This window comes from Eurosta solidaginis, chromosome 1 (assembly GCF_040869045.1).
Source record: "Eurosta solidaginis isolate ZX-2024a chromosome 1, ASM4086904v1, whole genome shotgun sequence".
In the NCBI taxonomy this organism is placed as follows: Eukaryota; Metazoa; Arthropoda; class Insecta; order Diptera; family Tephritidae; genus Eurosta; species Eurosta solidaginis.
In genome coordinates, this window is record NC_090319.1 from 155,873,046 (window position 1) to 155,897,689 (window position 24,644).

The window sequence follows — 24,644 nt, forward strand, 5'->3', positions numbered from 1 at the left end:
GATCTCAGATTGAGGTCGAAATATCGATTAACATTAAACAAGTATATTTATTGAAAGATATAAAATATTTGGTTTTTATTTATGCGTGGCCTTGAGCTCGAAAAACTTAATAACAAATACTTATATATTCTATTTATACATCAATTGGTAAGGTTTATCTCACTTTAAAATTTAAGCTAAATAATCTAAAGTTTTTCTTTTTTTGAAATTGAGTCGAGAACTGTGCGTGTGAATGTGCGAATTTCACCGATCAGCTGTTAGTTGCGCTACTTGGCAAAATTTACAATGATAATAAATGTAACCGTCGAGCACTCAACAACGTTTTAGTTTTACTCGGCATTCGATACTATAATCTGGAATTCGTAGTTTTCGTTCAAAGTTCTAGAAAAATTGGGACGCTATCGTTCCGTTGGGAGACTGTCTCAACAATTTATTTCTGGTCCTTATATTGGGTTTCCTTTGGAATGGTCTTTTTTAGTAGTTTCGCTTAGGAGCAAATTTTTCCACTAGAAAATGACCAAACTGGCAGGATCGCCATGTAATGTTTAACGAAAATGAAATCAAGACCGCTGATTTGTAGCGCAAAGTAGTCATTGAGTTTATTAGAGAAATGTCTTTCTTTTTATACAAAATTATCTATTTTACACATACGTAATTACACTAACATTAATACACTACATTCTTAATATCTAGATTCTGAGTCAGCATATTAGTTCGACCTAATTTTAGAAATTGTAACTGTAGAAATATTTTGGCAGGCACATTGAAAAATTGTCATTGACGCTCGGTCACGCTATTAACGAATTGGTCAATGTGCCAGTTAAATGTAACCGGATATAGGGGTCTTGCTGTCAGCATTAGTCTGTGATGTTGAACTCCCGCTGCGTTGGGGTAAACGTAATGTATTTAGATCGATATTTTAATATGAATGCAATATGATTGTGTGTGGTCTGCATATAAAGTTTATTGGCGTAGTAGAACACCATGCATAGTGCTACAAACGTATTGACATAAGCGGGCACCATGCATAATGCTACACTTTTCGAATTTCGAATTCGGTGGGGTTACATGATATGCTGGTTTATGTTTTAGAGCACTTACATACTTGGTCATACAGATGGCGCGCTTTTCTGCACGACAGTAAAATTTGCTATTTGAAGTGATTGTTCGAATTTACAAAAAACTTTTTCTATTAATTATAAACAAATAGTCGACCTTTTCTTCTTAACTTTCCAGTTTGCTGGCTCGAGGTCTATGTTTTTCTTGCAAAAACTAATAAAACACAAGTTTTTCGTTCTGCCAATATATTTCGAATTACCGTCGGTAATCGTCTTCAGGACAAACTAATAACAATATAAAGCATTAATATAATAAATAATTATCCCTACAACAAATTTATTCATATATGTACATACATTTATTTACACGTTTGTACTGCTTAACATGGAGTATCATACTAACTCTTTTTTTTTGATTTTTGTTATCAAAAAAGAGTTAGTATGATACTCCACGTTAAGCAGTACAAACGTGTAAATAAATGTATGTACATATATGAATAAATTTGTTGTAGGGATAATTATTTATTATATTAATGCTTTAAATTGTTATTAGTTTGTCCTGAAGACGATTACCGACGGTAATTCGAAATATATTGGCAGAACGAAAAACTTGTGTTTTATTAGTTTTTGCAAGAAAAACATAGACCTCGAGCCAGCAAACTGGAAAGTTATAAACAAATAGAGTAATATTTGTTAACAAAAATATCCATACGGATCGATTCATATAACTTTTTTATGATTTTACGTATGGTAGTATGCGAAAAAGCCTGTAAATTGATTGTATGGAAATTTTGTTAGCGTATTAATATATAGAAAAAATCAAAACTTTACAAAAATACCGAAAAGTTCAAACAAAAACAAATTTTAATGTTTATTGACAACACACTCTAGTACCAGCGGTCGACGGATTATACACCTTTTTTACCGCACATACGAAATAAAAAACCACTTGTGAAAAATATTTTCACTTTTCTTAAAATTTTTCGAAATTTTAAACAGAATTTATCAGCACTTAATTATTGCCACGTTTAGTGCTCATTCTAATTACGCGTCAAAACATTTGTTATTTTTTTATCCATATTCATAACAAATTTTCTCGGATTTTTTTCTCCAAAATCACCGACCCACCCTAATGCTCATTATGATTTTGTAAACTTATTTACACAAGTTCACTATTGACTGCAAGGCCGTTTATAAAAAATACATTAATTTTCAGAAATGATCGCATTTCTGATTTTAGGCCAATACACTTGGGTGTATTTCTTATCACCCTGTTTTTGTTTGTACAAACTTGACACTTACCGGCACTTTGTTTTGATTTTGTTTACTTTCGTCAATCGCACAAAAACAATTCATGAGTGGGCGGCCATCATGAAAGTAGGGATGACACATGCTAAATGCTTCAGATTACCGAAAAATAGCTCTCACGCGATTCTAGTGTTAATGCTGAAGATTTAATTTACTTAGTTGCAGAATGCTTGTATGAAAACTTTTACTGTTCCCTTTGGGTCGAAGATTAAATAAAGAAACACAATTTCTTCACCTCAATCAACTTAAAAGTTTTGATTTCTGGGTAAAATCACATACTTGCCACCCAGAAATATCACAGTTTCTAGCACTTGTCATAAAAACAGACAAAACAAATCAGTTCCTAATTTAAAATATTGCTCGCCAGCAAATACACATGACATTTTCCATCCAATGATTATAAATTCTAAGGGGAAAAATGTCATTACAGCAAAATGACCCGCTACTCGGCTTTTCGAAAACGCATTGAGTTAGGAGGCCAGTACAGTCTCAAATGCAAATTTTGTGGACGATATCATCCAATTCGGCTTTGCCCAATATTTCGAGCGAAGAAACCGGAGGACCGTTTACGGGCGGTGCTCATTCATTGATACTGCACGAATTACCTGGCAGGTACTCATCGGTCTGACCATTCCACAAATGAGGGAAGATGTCGACGATGCAACGCAAACCGTCACGCTATTCACGCCACGACGACGATGACGACGTTATTTCTTTTGAAGCATCCGTGGTTGAAGTCGAGAATAATCCCTTCCGCTCTGAGCTGGAGGAATGTGAATTGCCCGTCTCGGAAGCGGGAACCAGTGCTTCCCGAAGAACTCCCTCCTATACGAAGCAGCGGGGTGACAGTCAAAAAACGGTTTAGACCATTGCTACAACATGAAAAACGGAAACAAAATGGGACACAAGCTCTTAAGCCATACCATCACAAGCATGCTCACATACATCGCCACAACCAACATAAGAACCAGAGGAGAGTGGAACCCAATGCTTTCAAGCCTCTGGCCCGAAGTAATTTTCGATCCGGTGTTCAGGAACCTGCTGCGTTTCTGAGCCTACAAGTCACCATCGCGATCGCGCCGATCGCGGTCATTAAAGTCGAATCAGGAAGTCGACTACATTTGATTCGGGCCCTAATGGAACCAAGTGCCAGCATCACTACTATCGCAGACGGCCTGGTCAAAGGCCTTAAGCTGACAACTACAGCGACGAACAAACAAGTGGGTTGCTTCATCAAAATTCGAGGCAACTACGGGCAAACGAGCGCAGTTGCAACCCATGCTATAATTCTGCGGAACGTTTGTAAGCGCTCACCGGCTAACGAGATTGATAGGGCAATCGTGAGAGCGTACTCTAATCTAAAGCTTGCCGACGCGCATTTTTACAATCCTGCCCCGGTCCGCCTAGTACTAGGAGCAGACGTGTTCGCTAAGATATACAGGGGCACTATTCCAGCAGGCACGACTGGTCCACTACTGGCTCAAGATGCCATCTTTGGGTTTGTCCTATCTGGGGCCTGTTAATTACTATACTTATTTATTAAAATTGTCAAAATCTTATACCTTTGTATACAAATTTTGAATTATTATATATGAATTGTTGAACTTTATATAATTAATTTGTTAAATTTATACATGCATTTTTTATACGCTAACCAAAGGACTTTATAATATAATAAGTGCAACTGAAATTTTGAATACACGTACATAACTTTCTTTATTTCTAAAATTGTTCATACAGGGGAAACTTACCAACTTGTAACAGGAATCTTGGTGGCTGCCTGCTGCTCTTCTAGGGGATTGCTTATCGCAAGGGGGCCGGCATGTTTATGCCCACTGTCCAAAACATAAATATTTTGAGTCGCCCTAGTATGTGAGATGTCAACATTATGTTAACATCAACTGTTGACTACTTTAGTCAAACAGTTAACTACAAGAATGGAAAGATCTTACCGTTTTCAAGGGTTAGCGAAACTCTTGCAAACGGTTGCTCTTCCACTTCTTTTGCGATCACAGAAAGGATAAGCAGCAATCTCCAGCCACCACGATTAAGGTAAGTCATACCTGAAATTAAATATACATTAATATATATACATATATACATACACACATATATAACTAACACATTACAATATCATATTGTAATTAATTAATCAATTTTGCATATTTAATTAATTAAATAAATAATATTATAACGTGAAAGCTAATACCACATTTCTGATTTTTCATTTATCTCGTCGGACGAGCCCAAGGTCTCCTGCTCCCTCGAACACAGACCATAGGATACTTAAGTCGATTAATGGCAAACATAGGCGGGCCAAGGCCATGTATAAGAAAGCTGCTTGCTTCCGCTTCGGATTCTATACTCTTGTACGGTGCAGAAATTTGGGTGGAAAATTCCGAAAGTACCGAGCAGCTATTACTTATGTCCAACGCAGAGGGGCGCTACGAATTGCCTCAGCTTAGCGCACGGTATCCGCAGACGCAGTTTTTGTTATTGCGGGAACCATACCGATACATCTTCTCGCTGAGGAGAGGAAATCAATTTACCACCTCCGAGGAGAAGTACGCAGAGATATTGCGGCCGCGCAGGCGCGAAAAGATTCTATCCGACGCTGGAAACAGCAATGGAGCTGCAGTACTGCAGGCAAGTAGACCAGGGAACTGATTCCCGAGCTGGAGCCATGGTTAGAACGGCCACATGGAGAGGTCGACTTCTACCTGACACAGTTTTTAAGGGGCCCCGGCTACTTCCGGGAATACCTCCACAGGATGGGCAAGGTTTAAAATCCGAATTGCTTATACTGTGGGCTCATAGACAACGTACGCCACACCTTCTTCGAATGCGACCACTTCGCACAGCAACGAAGAAGATTGTAAGTAACACTAGGCGAAATATCCCCGGGCAGTGTCATCCATAAAATTACCTGCGGAAATGACAAATGGAACATGTTTAGCAGATATGCAAGGAATATTATCCTCGCTAACCGGCAAGATGTTTTCTTAGCCCAATAACGTGTGAGTAGCCAAAGAGCTCACGTAGCGCGCTTCCGTACCCGAAGTTATGCTAAACGCGGCCCCAGGTGCGGAAAATGCACGGCCCTTGGGAGGTTAGGTTTTAGTGCGTAACCCATGAAGAAAAAGAAAGGCAGTCCTACACCCGGAGGGGCTCGCTGCTACAGAGAGTAGCACCGAGGCTTAACAACCCCGTTAGTGCATAAAGCATTTCCTTCTTCCACGTAACAAAAAAAAAACGTGGAGGCTGAGCTCAGGGATCCACCGGGCCGGAGTCACAAGATGGCGGATCGTTAACGGCCTCTAGTAGGTTAGCTTCGAATAACCAATAAGCAGTCCCCGACCAAGAGCGACCATAGAGGTGGGCGTGGTGCAAAAGGCCACACATACCCAATGAGTGGGCGAGTGGGTGCCGCCCTAAAACTTCAATAAGCCTCCCCAGGATCGAGTCCAGTAAGATCCTGACGGCGACAACTGGAAAAATGTTTAGAAACAGTTTGCTATGGGCTGGCGTGGACGGTATTCTACCATCTTAGTAGCCGAGGGTGACACTTCGTCGAAACGACTGGTGGGCTAATATCGTCTTCGTCTCCATCTCGTTACTTTGGCAGGTCTCCAAGTACGTTCGAAGCGACGTCGCCATTAAGTTGGCGGTGCAGGCTCAGTTGAGATGACTCCTGACTCATGCCGGATTCTGACTCTGAACACAGACTCACAAGGACCTGTGTCAACCCTCGCGTGGCCTCCCTGCACATGCAAAGATAACCACGGGAATCTAAAACGGCGACTGTACATCGGGCGGAGATAGCGGCTTGGAGCGGAGACCCAACTGAAAAGAAATGAGCGAAATAACTGAAATTCGAGAAAATAACGATGGTAGTGATAGTGGCATAACCGTTTTTCAAAGGAGCAGCAAGGTGCTCCGATCGCCGGTGTTAAAAGCCTCTGCCAATGCGACAATAGCACCAGCAGAGAAATAAGGTGACGGGTCAGCAAGGGCCAGGGACACCCCACAGCCAATGCAAGGGGGACAAAAGCTAGAATAAATAACAGGAAAGAAGATGCCATCCCATCTGCCCCTGTAGAGCAAGGTGATGGCAATGACGAGCGGGAAACCTCCGTATGGGGTACAACACCGGGGAGGACAAGTCAAGTTGGCCTCCCCGAGTATGCAAGAATGGTGCTGCGCAGCATGCAGCGAAAGAACAGAAAAATGTGTCCATGGACATAAAGAACGGCATGGCACAACTCGAAGAGACACTAAGTCGCATGCGCTCTTTAAAGAAGGTAAAAACGCAGAGTGCACCGAAACGAAAGCGGCTCGTGGGAACAAAAGAGCACAAACGAACTCTGGCTCACAACCGGGTGCCTCGGAGGCCAAGAAAAAGTAGGATGAGGATTCTGCGAAGACAGTCTAGGGTGAGTTCTGGACGACCGTATGGAATCGGAAAACCAAACCATGCCCTAATAAACAACAATGGACACAACCTGGGCAAGCCAAGAAGGCAAAAAGAAAAGGCAAGCCCAGAAACAGACGGGCCTCAACTTTCGTAGTTAGACCAGCGCAGGGAAAGAACTACACCAATATCGCAGGAGCCATCCGGGGCGAGCTTAGCCTGAAGATACAGGGAGCGTCATACGCTCCGTCCGAAAAACCAAATCCGTTAGTGTCATTATCGAAACTGCACGTTGCGGCGATGAATCAGCTTTCATCCAAGCCATAGGAAGCGCTGTTAGAGAAGCGGGCGCAACCGGTGCTGTTCATGGACTGCCTGGCAACCGCTGAACAAGTTGCCGAGGCTGTTAGGAAAGCTGCTATTTTCTCGGCAAACCAGTCGAACAGAAGATGGCAGCCATTGAAGTGTATGAAGCTGTTGGCTTCCTTTTATTAGCCAAGGGTAAGTTCTGTATCGGCTGGCTGCAATGCAGGCTTAGACAGAGGGTAGACGTGGAGCGATGCTTCAGGTGTCTAGGCTACGGACACCGAAAAGCAGACTGCAAAGGCCCTGATAGAAGCAGTGCTTGCTGGAAGTGCGGACGAAGTGGTCAGCAGGCCTCGGCCTGTACAGAAAACCCAAAGTAATTTTATGCCAGTAAGAGAAGGTCGACCACCTTCCCGGGTCTGGAGCATGCAGCACCTTCAGGGAGGCACTCGCTGCCGCAAAGGCCAAACAGGTGCGCAAGTGACCAGTTTCATTCAAGGCAACCTGAATAGAAGCAGGTTGGCCGATAGTCTTCTGGACCAACTGTTTCTCGAAAACAGAACCAGCTATGCGATCATCAGCGAACCTTCTAGGGTGAGGAGTGACTGGCACGTAGACTTAACAGTTGCTGCTGCCTCTGGATCGTGGACGCTGGCACCCACGAAAGATGCCGTGTTTTCGAAAACGGCTACGTACGGGTAACAGTGGCGCAAACCACACTAGTGAGCTGCTACCTGTCCCCAAATGATCCAATGCAAAGTTTTAAAGATAAGCCAGAACTACTTGAAGTCGATTTTCGTGATGAAGCTGATAACGTGATTGTCGGAGGAGATTTCAATGCTAGGGCCGTTGAGTGGGGAATGCCCCAGACTAACTCCAGAGGAAGGCTAGTGCTAGAAATGGCTGCCCGACTTGGATTGGGCATTCTGAATATCGGCACGACCCCGACATATTTGCGACCAGGCTTTGGGCATCCTATCCTTGATATTACATTAATATCGGAAAACCTGCTATCAAAGGCGGCTGGATGGAGGGTGATGGAGGATCTTACGGGTAGTGACCATAACTACATCTTAATGACTTAGGGCAAAGTCTGACAGGGAGACCGCCCCGTATGAAAACAAAATGGGACGCCTCTGAGATTGACGCTGCAAAGTTCTCCGCTACTGTACAAGCGAGCGCACGACAGATAGTTGACAGTGCCGAAGCGGCGAACGCTACGATGGAAGCCACCATGCGTTGCCTGACCCACGCATGCAAGACCTCAATGCCACGAAGAGGACCTATTAGAGGTTAAAAACAAGTGCGCTGGTAGAGTAGCGAAATTGCCGAATTACGCAGAGTATGCCACAGAATGCGTAGGCTGGCAACCCGCGCACGCAGCAGGTCTGACGCGATAGAGCATGTGGAGGCATACAAAAGAGCAAAAAAGGTTCTCTGTGCCGCCATAAGGCAAAGCAAACTTAATAGCTGGAAAAGGCTTTGCAAAGAAGTTGATCGTGATCCTTGGGGACAAGGGTATAAAATAGTAATGGGAAAATTCCGCCCACTGCACCAAACGATGGATGAGGAAAAGATGCGAAGTATAGTAGATGCTCTATTCCTCACTCGCACAATCAGAGAGTGATTTAACTGATGAGTGAGAGTGCAGATTTAACTGATACTTTTATAGCGTTCTTAAAATCAAAACTAGTGGGTAAAGCCCGTGAAGCAATACCAAGACAAGTACATTCAGTTAATGAAATTAAAACAGCTATACGTTGTAGGATCAAACCGGACAACTCGAAAGTTGTAGCAGGGAAAATTGCAGCGTTGCACGTTAATAACAATAATTATACAGATTTTGCCAAAAAAGTTGAAGATTTAGCTGACTCACTTGAGCGGTCTCTTATTATTGAAGGGATTACTCAAGCAAAAGCTCATGAAATGGCAATCGAACAAACTGTTAACTTGTGTTGTTTAAACGCAGAATCCAATTTAGCTTCAACGGCATTTACTGATCCGAAAGACGTAGTAGCGAAATTAATTGTAGAACAAAACAACGAAGTAACTGAACGTCAGGTTCTAGTTTTCGATCACGTGGTAACAACACATTCAAAAATCACTTGGAAGTTATCGAGGCTTTTACCCAAACCGCGGCTATACTGGTTATAGAAATAATAATAGTTCATTTTCATACAATAGTAACTATAACGGCAACAATAATCAAATATATAGAAATTATAACGGAAATAGATACCAGAATAACAATACGCGTTCAAATACAAATCCTAATTCAAACAATAGTAACAATAGAGGTAACAATTCGAGATCAGCCAATGGTAGAGGTAGAAACGCAAACGTTCGCGCTTTAAACGTGAGTGCCCCTCAGGAGCGAACACTGGGGGTGGACAAACTAACCGAGTAAGCGAATTTCCCTCACCAATACGCATCTATTGTTTAAATTTAAATTATTCAGATTTCACAGAATTACAACTTAACGTGTCACAAACATTTTGTTCTTTCTTAGTAGACACTCAAGCAGACATTTCTTTTATAAAAATATCATGTATAGACAGTAACATTTCCCTAAATACAAACGACATTATTAACATTACCGGTGTCACTTCTATACCAGTTTCTACTTTAGGTAAAATTACAGCAAATTTAAATTTTTCTAACTTTTCTATTAAACATACTTAATGAAGACTTTAATATTCCATCCGATGGCATACTGGGTAAAGACTTTCTGAAAATAAACAAATGCATTATTAATTATGAAAGAAATAGTATTTCCTTTTGGATAGGTAATGAAAAAGTCGCGATAACAATCCTACACGGAACAGAAAGCGACAGTTGTATCATTCCTCCGAGATGTAAAATATTCAGACTTTTTGATTTAGGAGATTCACCCGAGCCACTTTTCGTGGACTCGCAAGAAATTGAAAAAGGCGTCAAAGTCACAAATACCACGGATGATATAAAGTGTGTGAAAAGAAACAGTATTCGGACAGAAAAACTTTCAACTTATAATGTTTATACAATTAACAAGACAAAAACAGAAGACAAACGTACAAAAAAACTTATTTCAATTTAAAAAAATCAAATACCTCAACATGGTCATAGTAAATTAATTGACCTTTGCATAGATTATGCCGACATTTTCGCTCTTTACACGGACAAAATGACTTTAAACAACTTTTACGAACAAAAATTAAGATTGACACACAACGAACCGGTATATGTTAAAAACTATAGATTGCCATACTCTCAACGCGAAGAATTAAATCGCCAAGTAAATAAATTGTTAGATAACCCAGTTATTCGAATTACAATAGTCCTTTGATTGTAGTCCCAAAGAAGGATACTAATGGTCAGAAAGCATGTCGTATGTGCGTAGATTTTCGCGCAGTAAACAAAAAACCCATTGCTGATAAATTTCCACTAGCTAGAGTTGACGATATTTTAGATAATCTCGGTAGAGCAAGGTATTTTTCCACATTACATCTTTTTTCAGGATTTCATCAAATCCCCTTGCATCTTGACACACGTGACATTACTTCTTTCAGCACTGACCGAGGTGCATTTAGATGGAAAGTGCTTCCATTCGGTTTAAACATATCACCAAATTCATTCTCACGAATGATGACAATAGCTTTTTCGGGTATAACACCCAACGTCGCATTTCTGTACGTCGACGATATAATCGTCATCGGTTGTAGTGAAGCACACCACATTAAAAATCTTTCAAAAGTTTTCGATACTTGTAGATCTTTCAATCTCAAACTTAACCCAAATAAATGCAACTTTTTATGAACAGAAGTTACATTTTTAGGTCACAAATGTTCAGCCAAAGATTTGTTGCCAGACGACTCCAAAATAAACGCAGTTAAAAAGTATACAAAACCGGCTGATAAAGACGCGGTACGACGATTCGTCGCGTTTGCAAACTATTACAGACGGTTTATACCTAATTTTGCGTCTCTGGCAGCGCCTCTAAATCGAATAACCAGAAAAAGAGTTGAATTTGTATGGGATGTAGAGTACGAAAGGGCATTTTTATCTTTGAAAGCAGCGTTACTTTAACCAAAATTACTTCAATATCCAGATTTTACTAAACAATTCATTATTACCGTTGATGCTTGCACAACTGGATGTGGAACTATTTTGAGTCAAGAACAGCAAGGCAGTGATTTACCAATTTGTTTCGCTTCTAAAGCATTTAATAAAGCAGAGATTAGAACTTTTAGCTATTTACTTTGCAATCAGATCATAGACCTCTAGTATACTTATTCAATATGAAAGACCCATCCTCAAAACTTTCAAGAATAAGACTAGAACTAGCTGAATATAATTTCACTATTGTATATATCAAGGGTAAATCAAACGTTGGCTCTGATGCACTATCGCGTTTTACAATCGATGAGATTAAGGAATCGAACAAACAAATTTTAGCAGTTCAGACAAAATCAATGACAAAACGGCAAAACGACAACAACCTTCCTAGCAAAACAGACAAAAACGACGAAAAACAACTTATTTTACATGTCTACGACAAATTTTCATTTAACTTTTCGAAAAAAGTTCCACGAATAAGATTTGCAATTACGTACGATAAAAATAATAAAACAACAAGTTTAAGAATTTTTGCGCATATTAAACATAAAAACTCGAGTTAGTGATGGCTTTCGAGAAATTACTTTCGAGGCTTGAATCAGAAGCCGGCAAACGCAAAATTAGGCAGATTGAATGGCCGAAAAACGATATTTTGTTCGAAAATTATACTATTACAAATTTTAAAGATATTGGAAATAAGATTTTAAAATCATTAGAAATTATACTAACAGATCCAGTGGAGACAGTAGCAGATGAGGATACAAAATTAAAGCTAATGAAAATTTACCATAATGATCCCATTTCTGGTGGACATTGCGGAATGAAAAGACTTTACGCAAAACTACGAAAAAAATTTTATTGGAAAGATATGACTCGTGATATATCGAAATATATCAAAAATTGTAAAGATTGTCTTTTAAACAAGGTTAAACCTAAAACAAAAGAAAAACTTGTGTTAACACCAACTCCTTGTAAACCATTTGATATACTAGTAATTGACAAAATAGGACCCCTACCTGAGTCAAAATATGGTAACAAGTTCGCACTTACCATGATTTGCGACATGACTAAATACCTGGTAACAGTCGCTGTACCAGACAAATCGGTCAAAACAATCGCTTCAGCAATTTTTGAAGGATTCATTTTAACATACGGCACAATGAATGCCATTAAATCAGATTTAGGTACTGAATTTAAAAATGAATTACTTGAAGAATTAACTAAACTTCTAAATATTAAACATAATTTTTCAACTGCATACCATCACGAAACTGTTGGCACGATTGAACGTAATCATAGAGTTTTTAAAGAATACCTACGTGCATATTTAAAAGATACACTTTCTGATTGGGATGTTTATTTAAAATACTTTACTTTCCTACACAATACTACGAGTAGCACAATTTTCGACAATCAATTTTCGCCTTTCCAGTTAGTCTTTGGGAAAAAGGTAACTTTGCCTAATGAATTGACAAAAGAAACAATTGACCCAATTTATAATGTCGAAAACTATGCCAAAGAAAACAAGTTTAGGATGCAGAAAACGCGCAAAACCTAATTAATAGAAATAAGTTACAAAATAAAAATCTGTACAATAAAACGGCACGTCCTTTAATTGTAAAAATCGGAGATAAAGTACTTTTACAGAAAGAACCACATCATAAACACGAAAATATTTATCAAGGTCCGTTTATTATAACTAAAATTAACGAACCTAACGTAACTATTTTCGATGAAGTTAAAAATAAAGAACACGTTGCACATAAAAATCGGCTAAGTAAAGTAAATTAACGTTATTTTAATATTTTGATTAAACTTTAAAATTTGATTGAAAAAAAATCAAAAAACAAAATTTTTTTTTACTAGCATTTAAGCAGTCACGAAGGCTCAAAAAATGTTAAAATAAAAAAAAAAGGAAAATAGCACAAAATTTTGTATATTTAAGAAGGGTATTTCTTAATTGCTAAAACAACAAAAAGAACATATAATATGTAATAAAAATGTAAAACTTTAAATTGAACATATCAAACATAAACACAAAGAAACATTCAAGATATATTGTAGTAAATTAAAATGTTATTAATATTTATAGCTTTTATTTAACTACAAACATGTAACTACAATTTGAGTATTATAAGTATAAAATCTTTTTCAATAAGTAGCAAAAATGGTTCCGAACCAACGAATTCAAAAGGGGAGGAACACCCTAATGTAAATATATTCGTTTGTTCGCAACAATTTTTATAAGTTTATGGCCAAAGAAGAATTTGACAAACCTGATCACTTTGTCAATTTTTCTTTTCCCCAAAAAGGATGATGTAACAGCAGCCTTAACAAATAATAAAAATGTCACCCTGTTTCCAAATTGCTGCAACACCCATTGTCTACTGTCAACGAACAACAGGTGCTGGAACAACTTGGAAACAGAGCAATTCGGCTCGGAACAAAAAAGACCGGCATTATCATAATTAAAATTTGGACAACTCAAAACGCAAGACGAACATTTGCAAAAACCTAAAAACTAAAATAAATCGAGTTGTACAAACTAAAGTTAATTGATAAAAACAAGTGTAAAATAATTAAAAGACATTTTACTATACGACAACTGAATTAAATAAAGAAGATACTAAACTATAAAACTACAACTACTGTGTTTGGTGTCTTGAGTGGAGTAAGTGCGTTGCGCGTGCAAAGCGCACATCAATTTGGCAGAGGTTCCAGGAATGGAACCTTACAACATCCAGCCTTAACCAGATGGATCGGCTGCATGTTAAATTGCAGGAAGATTACATCACAATGGGGATTGTACGAGGCTATGAAACCAGTGGACAGGGGCACGCTGCAAGGAGGGGTGCTTCACTTCTGCTATGGACGCTGGTCATCAAACAACTGCGGGTGCAACTGCTCAGGCGATTCAATGAGGGACCCTTAAAACTTACGGCTCACGGAGATGACGTTGCAATTGTCATAAGTGGAAAGTGCCTTCCAACGATTAGTTCTCTGATGGATCGGGCGCTTTAGGATATTCATACCTGGACATCTAATGTCGGGTTGAAAGTCAATGCGGAGAACCCGGATATGGCCTTGTTTAAAAAGAGGTACAAGGCCCTAAATTGGACCAGGCCTAAGTTAGGAGGGGTGACCTTACAGGAGAAACCTTGCACATAATATCTAGGAATCATCCTAGACAGTAATCTGTGATGTAAGCTCAACGTGGAGGAGAGGGTGAAGAAGTAAGATCTATTATATACAATTGAGTTCTTGTTTGGTGGAAAGCCACACAAAAAACAACATACCTCAAACAGTTAGAGGGGGTATGGAGACCATCGATGCTTAGTATTACGGGAGCCCTGAAAACAACCCCGACGGCTTCACTGTATGCCATTCTGCACATTCCACCTGTAGACCTGGTAGCAAAGAACATAGCATTAACAACTGCAACCAGGCTCGGTGCCTCGGGGAAACTTGAGCGCCGACCATACGGCCATAGTAGTATAGCGTCATCAATCACAAAACGAACAGACTACCGGATTCCCTATCTGCGCTTCGAGAGAGATCTTAAGGCCACAATAGAGGGGGCGGATGAACTAGCTAAAAAGGGCGCATCCCGTGAAGCTTGCTCCGTAGACGCCCCAATTAGACTGGGCGAGATTAAGCGAAGGCGAGAGGTGCACAAGATCGACCAAGCGGGAAAGGCGTGGGTTCAAGCGCGGAACTGCAAAGTGTCGAAGATTTTATGTATGTCTTATAACCTTAGAATAATAAAGTTGCTTCTATCACTAAAAGAGAGAGGACTGTAGACTCAAGACGAGTATTCGGACTGGACACTGCCTTCTGGCGTCACATGCCTTTAAATTAGGCTTGGTCAGTGATAGCAGATGTAAGAAGTGCGGGTTGGAGGAGGAAACGATCGAGCACGTTCTGTGCTCGTACCCTGCACTTGCCAGGTTAAGACTCCAGCTATTAGGAGTGATACAGCTGTCAGATCTAGAAGCAGCAAGTGGCTAAAGTCCTAGGAAGCTTCTAGTATTTGCCAAGAAGACGGAGTTATTTTATAACATAGTTCCTGGCTTTTGATAGGGTTTTTCAATTTGGTCGTTAAAAATAAGCTTCTACGGACCCAATCAGTCTATGTGAGGTCCTCATGGACCGGCCAGTTCAACCTAACCTAACCTAACCTAACAGGAAAGTAGAAGCCACCGCATCTACCCCTGGACGGCGAGGTGAACTCAACGAAGGGCGGGAAACCACCGTGTGCGGTGCAACACCTAGGAGGACAAGTCAAGTTGACATCCTCGAGTATGCAAGCTGCAGCGGCCAAGCAGGAAAATGTTTAGATGGACATAAAAAACAGCATGGAACAACTGGAAGAGTCATTAAGTTGTATGTGCTCCTTGTTACAGGGTAAAAGAGTGCACCGAACCGAAAGCGGCCCGCGGGATCAAAAGAGCACGAACGAACTCTGGCTCACAACTGGACAACCGTTCGGAACCGAAAAGCCAAACCACGCCCTGTGCAAGAACAAAGGACGCCACATGGGCGAGCCAAGACGGCAAAAAGGAAAGGCAAGTCCAAAAAAAGACGGGCCGCAATCTTCGTAGTTAGACCAGCCCAGGGAAATAACTACGCCGAGGTCGTTGGAGCCATCAGGGCGAGCTTCGGCCTGAAGATACACGGACCGTCATACGTTCCATCCGAAAAACTAGATCGGGGAGTGTACTTATCAGATTTCTTTCAAGCGATAGGGAGCACTGTTGGAGAAGCGGGCAAAACCAAGCAGCTTACACGGCGAATGCGGATAAATGTGCTGGGTATGGACTGCCTGACAACCGCTGAAGAAGTTGCCGAGGCTGTTCGGAAAACTGCTTGCAGGAAAATGATGCGACAGGTCCGTGTGTCTATTTTCTATGCGCGAGCAAAAGATGGCAGCTATTGAAGTGGACGAAGCTGTCTAGCCTACGGACACCGAAAATCCGACTGTAAAGGCCCTGACAGAAGCAGTGCTTGCTAGAAAAGCGGACAGAATGTCCAGCAAGCATCGGCCTGCACGGAAACTCCAAAGTGCTTTTTATGCCAGTCACAGAAGTTCGACCACCTTTCCGGGTGTGGAGCATGCAGCACTTTCAGGGAGGCCCCCGCTGCCGCAAATGCCAAACGAGCGCGCAAGTGACCAGCTTCATTGAAGGTAACTTGAATAAAAGCAGGTTAGCCGATAGTCTGTTGGACCAACTGGTTCTAGATAGCAGAGCCAGCTATGCGATCATCAGCGAATCTTATAGGGTCAGGAATGACGCACACCACACTAGTGAGCTACCACCTGTCCCCAAATGATCCAATTCAAGGGTTTAAGGATAAGCTAGAACTACTTGAAGGCAATCTGCGGGATAAAACTGGTAACGTGGTTCTCGCTGGAGATTTTAATGCTATGGCTGTTGAGTGGGGAATGCGGGAAGTGACCATAATTACATCACCTTCCTTCTTAATGACTCACCTTCCTTCTTAATGACTCAAGGTCTTCTTAATGACAGGACGCAAACCCAAACCTTACAGTCGTTGAAGAAGCGTTTTCAGGCTATAGGAACGGGCGCACCTCATTCCATAATCCGATCTGACTTAATTAAAGGAAGATAAGGCCCTTGCACGGTGCAAGATTGAGTAGGCTCACTGGCGAGTACTGCCAAGTGAGACGTGGTATGAGAAGACGTAATTGGGATGTTCACGGCCGTGGTAGAGATTGTTGTTGAATTCATATTGAGATTGGACTTCTTTGTTTCTCATGGCACCAAGACCGATATTCAACGAAGGATTATGTGTTAAAGAGCAAAGATATCCCACTAAACTTTGGCTTTGATAGGGGGTTCAACAGTAAACGAGTATCGGTGACGCAGATTCGACAAATACCACCAATATCAAGGCGTACCCTTCCACTGATGCACGAGCGCCTTTTTCCGACAATTTATAATGTGTCCTTCAATAGACAAGTCCAGACATCGTGCAAACAGACGGACACATAAACATAAACACCATCACCCCATAGAGGCTGAAGATGCTATCCAAAAGACCAAGCCCTCTAAATCAATATGCCCAGACGGAATAGCCATGCCAATGCTAAAAAACCTTAGCGCTGAGGGAATAGACTACTTAACGGATGTTTTCAAACTTTCATTCCCAAACAATGGAAATGCCAAGGAAAATTCTACTTCTGGAATGTCGGTAAACCAGCTAAAAAGCGAGCCATGTCGACCAATAGCGAAGACATTGGAAACGGTGCTGCTCTATCCTTTCACCGCGAATCTTCGCCTATCTACCGATCAACATGGCTTCCGCAAAATTCATAGCACTACCACCGCGCTAAACGCCATAAATTTCATATTAGTTACGGACTAAATCAGGAAAGCCCCCTTACACAGGACAGTGCTCGTGCCACTCAACCTGTCAAAAGCTTTTTACACAATCAACCACGGCACGCTACTCCAAGACATAGAAAGCTCACACCTTCCCCTTGTCTAAAAAGATGGACCACAAATTATCTGAATGTTCGGCAAGCGTCGGTTCAATTCAGGACCGAAATCTCAAAGCCCAGGAGAATTAAACAGGGGGAACCACAGGGTTGTGTTCTCTCCCCGCTTCTGTTTAATTTCTACATATCAAATCTCCCTTCCTTACAAGAAGGAGTTACAATCATTTTCTATGCCGACGACTGCACAATTATGGCAACGGGACCTGGATTTTCAATAGATAAGTTAGATTCTAAAATGAACAGCTATCTCCCATCCTTCGCCTCGCGAAACCGACAAAATACACGGCCACTCTGTTTACTACGTAGAAGGAACATGGTCTCATGCTACCGACTGTCAGTCACCCAAAGATCTTGGGGGTAACATTCGATAATTCTCTCACCTTAGATGTGCATGTCACCGCAATTGTAACGTAGGTTCAAAGCCGGCAGCTCCTGGGGAAGAGATATAGAAATATTGCATACCACGTACAAAGCGATTGGCCGGCCCCATATGTGCTACGCGTCACTAGTTTGGTCGGCCGATCTTTAAAACACATACTGGAAAAGGCTACACGCCTGTCAAAATGCAGCAATCACAACTGCCACGGGATGTCTCCTTATGACCCCTGAGCATCACCTATGTACATAGTGAGGCCAAAGAGCTCAACATTAAAGAGCACAATGAAATTCTGAACAAGCAGACTTTGCTTAACAGTCACACTGTCACAAACCAGGTCTCTCAGCAAACAACTGCTTGATCTAGCCCCGCCTCCGCGGGGGTTAAGGGGACATCTCCATAAGCACTACGATGAGTACTGGAACCTGCCAACACAGCATCGGTAAACGCCTTTGCCAGGACGTGCCCGGTAAACCCTGTTATCAATATATTATATCCTACTCTTGCAGAAGAATAAAGCACAAAACCGAGAGAGACATTATTTACTGTGGCTCAGCTTCGTACTAGATACTGTAAACTCTTACTTGTCCAGAACCAATCCCGACATACGTAATGTATATCCTGCATGCTGTTACACAACCCTCACCATCATAAAGGGTTTTCATTTAAATTTCCGTTCAACTGGGAAGGCCCGTACAAAATTGCGGAATTGATCGGCGAGATCGTCAGCCGTATACGAAAAATTGGGAAATCACGAATCAGATGAAGGGTGATTCATTCGAAGAGGCTAGCAACGTTTGAATGGGGAATTTCCTCTGATGTGACAGCAAGACACAGCGCAGACGACATTGCTCACACATATAGACAACAACAAAAAGCGCATATGACATTAGAAGAACTTAGCAGACGTGCATAGATGACCACAGGGGTTATGAGGTGTTAGATAAGCAACTAATCAAGATGGTTGTTCGCGAAAAGGGCAGACGCTGGCAGAAATAGGCGAACGAGGCAACTGGGTGCTATAAAAGCGGCGAGTCCAAGTTATGGTTGTTTTTATTGTTGTAGGCTACAAGCCCAACCATCTCGGATTCGCCACAGGTAGGTGAGGTTTACAATTGGGTTGCTCAGGTTCCAAAGTAGTGGAAGGAGCAGGTCCTGCGGTATACTGTGCTGATCCGGGAATAAACAAAACCTTCAAGCTTGCAGATCACTGTAGCATTTTCAAGCGGAAGTATTAGTCGTAACCAGTGCATTTGAAACACTGTAAGAAAATAGCTTAAACTGTAGTCTTGTAAACTTTTATATTGACAGTAAAGCAGCAATAAATGCAATAATCTCGCAGAGCACAGCATCTAAATGTGTGTTAGAGTGTAATCAATCTCCTGGAAAGAATCGGGACAGGGAAAAGCATATATCTTTATTGGGTCAAAGGGCATATGGGAATAGATGTAAATCAATGCGGATGAACTAGCTACTTAAAAAGGGCGCATTCCTTGAAGTTTGCTCGTAGATTAAGCGAGATTTAGATAAGGCGATAGGTGCACATGATCGACCAAGCAGGGAAGGCGTGGGTTCAAGCACGTGTCTGTAAAGTGTCGAAGATTATGTGTAGGCTTTACAACCATAGACTAGCAAACTTCTTCTTGTCATTGAAAATAGGAGACTCTACGCTGATGTTAGGTTTTCTGACGGGACACTGCCTTCTCCCGTCACATGCCTTCAAATTAGGCTTGGTTAGTAATAGCAGATGTGGGAAGTGCAGGTTGCAGAAGGAAACGAGGATGTTTTGTGCTCGTACCCTGCGCTCGCCAGGCTAAGACTCCAGCTATTAGCTAAGTGGCATATGTCCTAGAAAGCTTCTAGTATTTGCCAAGAAGACCGATTTATTTTATAACATAGGGCCTGGTTTTTGATAGGTTTTTCGGTTTGGTCGTTTAACAAACTTCTGGTAACACTACATACCCATTCAGTGAGGTCCTCATGGACCGGTAGTTCATCATAACCTAACATGTTGTAAGTGAAGCAAGCGAAAAACATTAAGTTGAAAAGTATCACTACCATTGTTGTGCTGTAAAAAAAGAGCATGTTGCATGCATAACGTTTGAGTTTATTTATTGGAGAGTTAGTTATTCGAACGATTACAGAAGGCAAGGAATAATCGAGAATCCATAAGATTCAAACAACACCCACTTTTATTTCGATATATACATACTATTCGATTGATATGTTCAATGGCTGGTGTTGTTCCGATACGAGTAACTACGATAACTTTGGTAGGACGGGCTATTACCTCGTACAAGTACTTCCATAAGTATTGATCAAGCGGGCTCAGTTTCGAGGTATCGATTTCTCATATCAACGATCGTATTGTTTATAATTTCTGCCAATTTTTTGGCACTGTACTGTAAGATTTTCAATATTTGGAAATTTTGCATTTTCCCATAAAAGTACTTCCTAACTAAAATGTTTCATTGTGCTCATAAACTGGTTTGCACAAAAAGCCGTCGGAAAACTCAATGCCGATTTTAACAAATTACACCGGCACACAAAAACAAAAGTAGTGTGTACGTTTAACCCTTCACAGCGCAAAAACATCATTTTTTGTAATAGTAGGTTTTTTTGATGGGAAATCTCAAAACTAAAAACATTTGTTTTGACTTTTTTGTTATTTGAAAAAACTTTATTTATTTTTTAAAAAGGTGTTATTTTGCATATCTGCAACAACGGTAAATTGAGTAAAAAAAAAATACAATGGATAGCATGAAAATTATTTCAAATGGAAATCTGTGAAGCAATTGTTAGTTTTGTTGTAACAGAGCGATACTCCACATTTTTTGCAAGTCGTTTGTGTATATCCGGTGCACTTTGGATACTTGCATCGCATACGATTCGTCGTCCAAGAAGGCTAATGACCGAAGTTAAGCTGTAAACACATTGCCTTGCCGCCGCGAACCCCCGTAATTACATAAAGGTGAACACATATACTTCTTAATATTACTGGCAAAACACGTTAAAAAAATTGGAAGAGATATCGAAAGACGCGTTTCGGTATAATTATTAATAAACCGCCAACTATAGATTAATATTATTAAATATTAAAAGGTAATTAGCACAAACATTTCCTATGTTTTAGTTTTTCAATCAGTGTTTGCAACTAACCGGCGTACGTGCGCTATCAAAAATTGAAACTAATGCAAGCTTATGGAAACATCGTAACGTACGCCGTATATTTGTAATCTGTATTTTGTAAATTGAAGAGTTATAATATTATTGTCTGCCCTCCGGATAAGGATTCCTGGGAGCGAAACGTGTCTTTCGATACAGCTCTTATCGTTTTGGGAGTGCTTTAGCAGTAAGTTGAGAAACGTCAGCGCGGCGAAGGTCGTCTTCGTCCGGTATTGTGTTTACTAGTTTATAATTAAAATCGTCCCTCAGTAACGAAAATTGAACCGGAATAAATTCGTTTTTGAACATAACTTTTGCATTGGCTTTTTGTTTGAAAGTATATTAGTACTACTGATTATAATTATACTAATATTTCGAAGTATGTTCATCATAAACTGATTTTTTTTTATAATATGTGCGTGAAGGATTAGCCTTCCTAAGTTTTACTAACTTTTTTAATGAGTACTATGCAATAGGTATCGATTACTTTCCCCGTTACCTTTTTTGGTGTCGTTATATTCCTGGTTTCGACCCCTATGCAAATGCATCTGGCTGCTGCATAACCTGACGTTTATACCGATACTTTATATTATATTATTTTATGTATACCTATAACTTTTTTTACTTCCTTTATATTAGTTTCGTTTGATGGTTTTCCGCCAGTTTCCATACGAAATTGAAGAATCTGGCAATCCATTTTCAGAAAGCTAGAGTTTTTAAACTTGGAACATACATTCGAACCCGATGATTTAACAAAAGGAGGTACAGTGATCGTGAAAATTCTAAAAAACGGCCGAGCTTGGAAATTATGATTTCGAATTTTAAGGAACTTTGCGATAACTCAGAGATCTGAAACTTTGAATAAAGATTTGGGCCTTAACATAGGTAGTAATATTTAGGATAAATCGGACAAGATATTTAGAATTTTGGAATCCTGCGACCGATTTTTAAGTAACGACTCATGGAGCTAGAAACATGAAAACTTACACATAGTTCTGGTCACCTGGACAATGCAACAAAAGGAGAAAATAAAAAGAGGATACACAATTTTTGAGCAATTCCTTTATATTAATGGACCAAAAGAAACAAAAAATGTATCTTCAAACAAATTTGTCAAAAACTTGTTGAACTTTCATATCCAAATTTTAACATAACCACTGCACTCTGCGGGACTTAGCTATAGATTATATCGAAAGTCTATTTATTGCATTCTGCCTTTATATTTTTGTTTCTCATAAAAATTTGTGAAACCGTTATGTTAAAATTTGAATATTAAAGTTCAACGAGATTATGATTTTGTTTAATGAGATATTTTTCTGGTCCGTTTCTATAAAGGAAGTAGGGCAAGATAATAAACTCGTTTATCGTCAATATTGCAACTTATGGATCCCGAAGTTTCGTTCAAAGTTCCATGTCTCTGGGTTATCGAGATGTTCCTCAGACGATTTTTTGAAATTTAACGATTCTTATCCAACCAAGCAAAATTTGTTTCCCCAATGTTGCATTGCCATCGGGTTCTAAATTATATTCTTAGTTTAAAGAATCTAGCTCCACCGGAAGTTGCTCAAATAGCGGTAGCAAGATTCTTCATGTTGTAAATAGACTTTCTAACTATCTCGATCTCTCTCTAATATAGAAAACTCTTCTATCCTAAATAGTATGACCCTAATATAGCCCAAAGTGTCAGGTGTCAGGATTATCGGTAAGTTCCTGAAAGCGAAAATTGTTTACCCTCAGGTATGTTCTTAGTTTCAAGAATCTTGCTCTACGGGAGGTTACTCAAATAGCGGTCGCAAAATTACACATACTGAAAATGGATTTCCTAAATTCTTAAAACTTGAAAGCAAAACTCGCAAGCTCGGACGTTTTTTAGAACTTTCACAATCCCTGCACTGCCAAAGTTGTTTTCCCTCATGTTTAGTTGTCATCAGTTTCCGATGTGTTCCAAGGTTCTTGACTCTAGCCTTCCAGAAATGGAATACAAGATTCTCAAATTTCGTATGGAAATCGGTGGAAAATCATCCAACGAAACTAATATGAAGGAAGTAAAAAAAAAAAAACGATACGTGACCAAAAAACAGGATTGTCACGTATTATACAGGACGGTTGCTCACGGTATCTATACGTCTCTCATCATACCTGTCCTGCTGTATGGTCGGAATCTAGAATGATTTCGAGAAATGAGTTGGCCCTTTCAGTATTCGAGAGAAAATTTTTCGCGCAGAAGAAAGGGAGACCCCTACTAGATTGGGTTCCCGGAATGGGCGAAATCATCTCAAATAGTCCGAGCAAACTTTTATCGACCCAGGTATTATATGCATACATATACATTTATTCTGTTATTTATACTAATAGACGATCGTAACTACTTTACTTGAAACGTTTTCGCTTTAGAAACGGCGTCCTCCTTCATTTTTCCACAATCTAAAACAAACTCTAGGCGTGATGACATCATGTTTTAAAATCGGAAGGATAGCAACATCGAATATTGAGGTATTGAAGGAAATTGAAAAAACGTTGGACCTACATGCATATGAAACCGCTGACTTAATTCATCAGTACTATATTGAGTTATTAGGTGTGCAAAAAAGGATATCAAAGTCTGAATACGGTCAGTTAACAATTAAAGGCAATTTTAGCGGATCAAATCTTGAGGTAATTGCGAGTTTTTGTATATGTTTGTGAATTACATTTAAACGCTATTTAAACTAAAGCTGTACCCAGGCCCAACGACAGGGGAGGGAAATGAGGGATTCCCCCGGGCCCGGGGTTTCTCAGGGGGTCCGCGATTTAGAGGTACTAAGACATTTTTTTTTAATTCAGGAGAGTCTTTAGTTGTTCCATGTTCAAATTTTAAGCCGAATTTCAAAAGCAACCAATATTGATCATGATTTCTTGCCTGGGTCTTCGAACAGTGAGGATAAAATAAAAACATCAATCAAAAATGTATGTTTACATGAATCCGAAATCGTATAGTTTTCGTGGTGACACTGATAAGGTTCATCTTCAAAAGTCTTCCAACAATACCACCAATTCTGTCTAAGTCCAGATTATTTAAACGACTTCGATATCGGTACCGTGAATAATGAGTTTTTGCGATCTGAAGAAGTCAACGAAATAATTCGTAAAGTGTCCTGTTATTTTTCCACGTGATTTTCGTGACAAGGCATTTCCTACCTCGTTAAGCAGAATCTTGCCAAATGGAGAGAAAGTGGAGCGTGACTGGATAGTGTGGAGTGCCAGTAGCAATGCCTTTTATTGCCTACCATGTCGTCTGTTAGGCACCAATACTTTAAATCGACCTAAAATTTGTTGTCTTGGCGGATTTTTGAAATTCCAGGTATGGAAGAAGCTATACGATAAACTGCCATCACACGAAAATACTCAAGATCATATTAAATGTTA

General features: G+C 40.2%; 1 protein-coding gene across 6 annotated transcripts in view; it reads left to right on the forward strand.

Annotated features, from left to right (window-relative positions):
* The window catches only part of stac (C2 and C2B_Munc13-like domain-containing protein staccato), a 2,073,982-nt gene that overhangs the window by 1,337,488 nt on the left and 711,850 nt on the right, over positions 1-24,644 (forward strand). For 5 of the 6 annotated variants that reach the window (XR_010948689.1, XM_067759976.1, XM_067759979.1 and 2 more), the window contains one exon: positions 23,634-23,894. The exons of the other annotated variant lie outside the window; for it this stretch is intronic. Coding sequence is in view for 4 of the 5 variants with exons in the window: in XM_067759976.1 (XP_067616077.1) it covers positions 23,634-23,894 (261 nt within the window). In the remaining variant the exon portion in view is untranslated. The remainder of the gene's footprint in view (positions 1-23,633; positions 23,895-24,644) is intronic. 6 annotated transcript variants of the gene reach the window in all.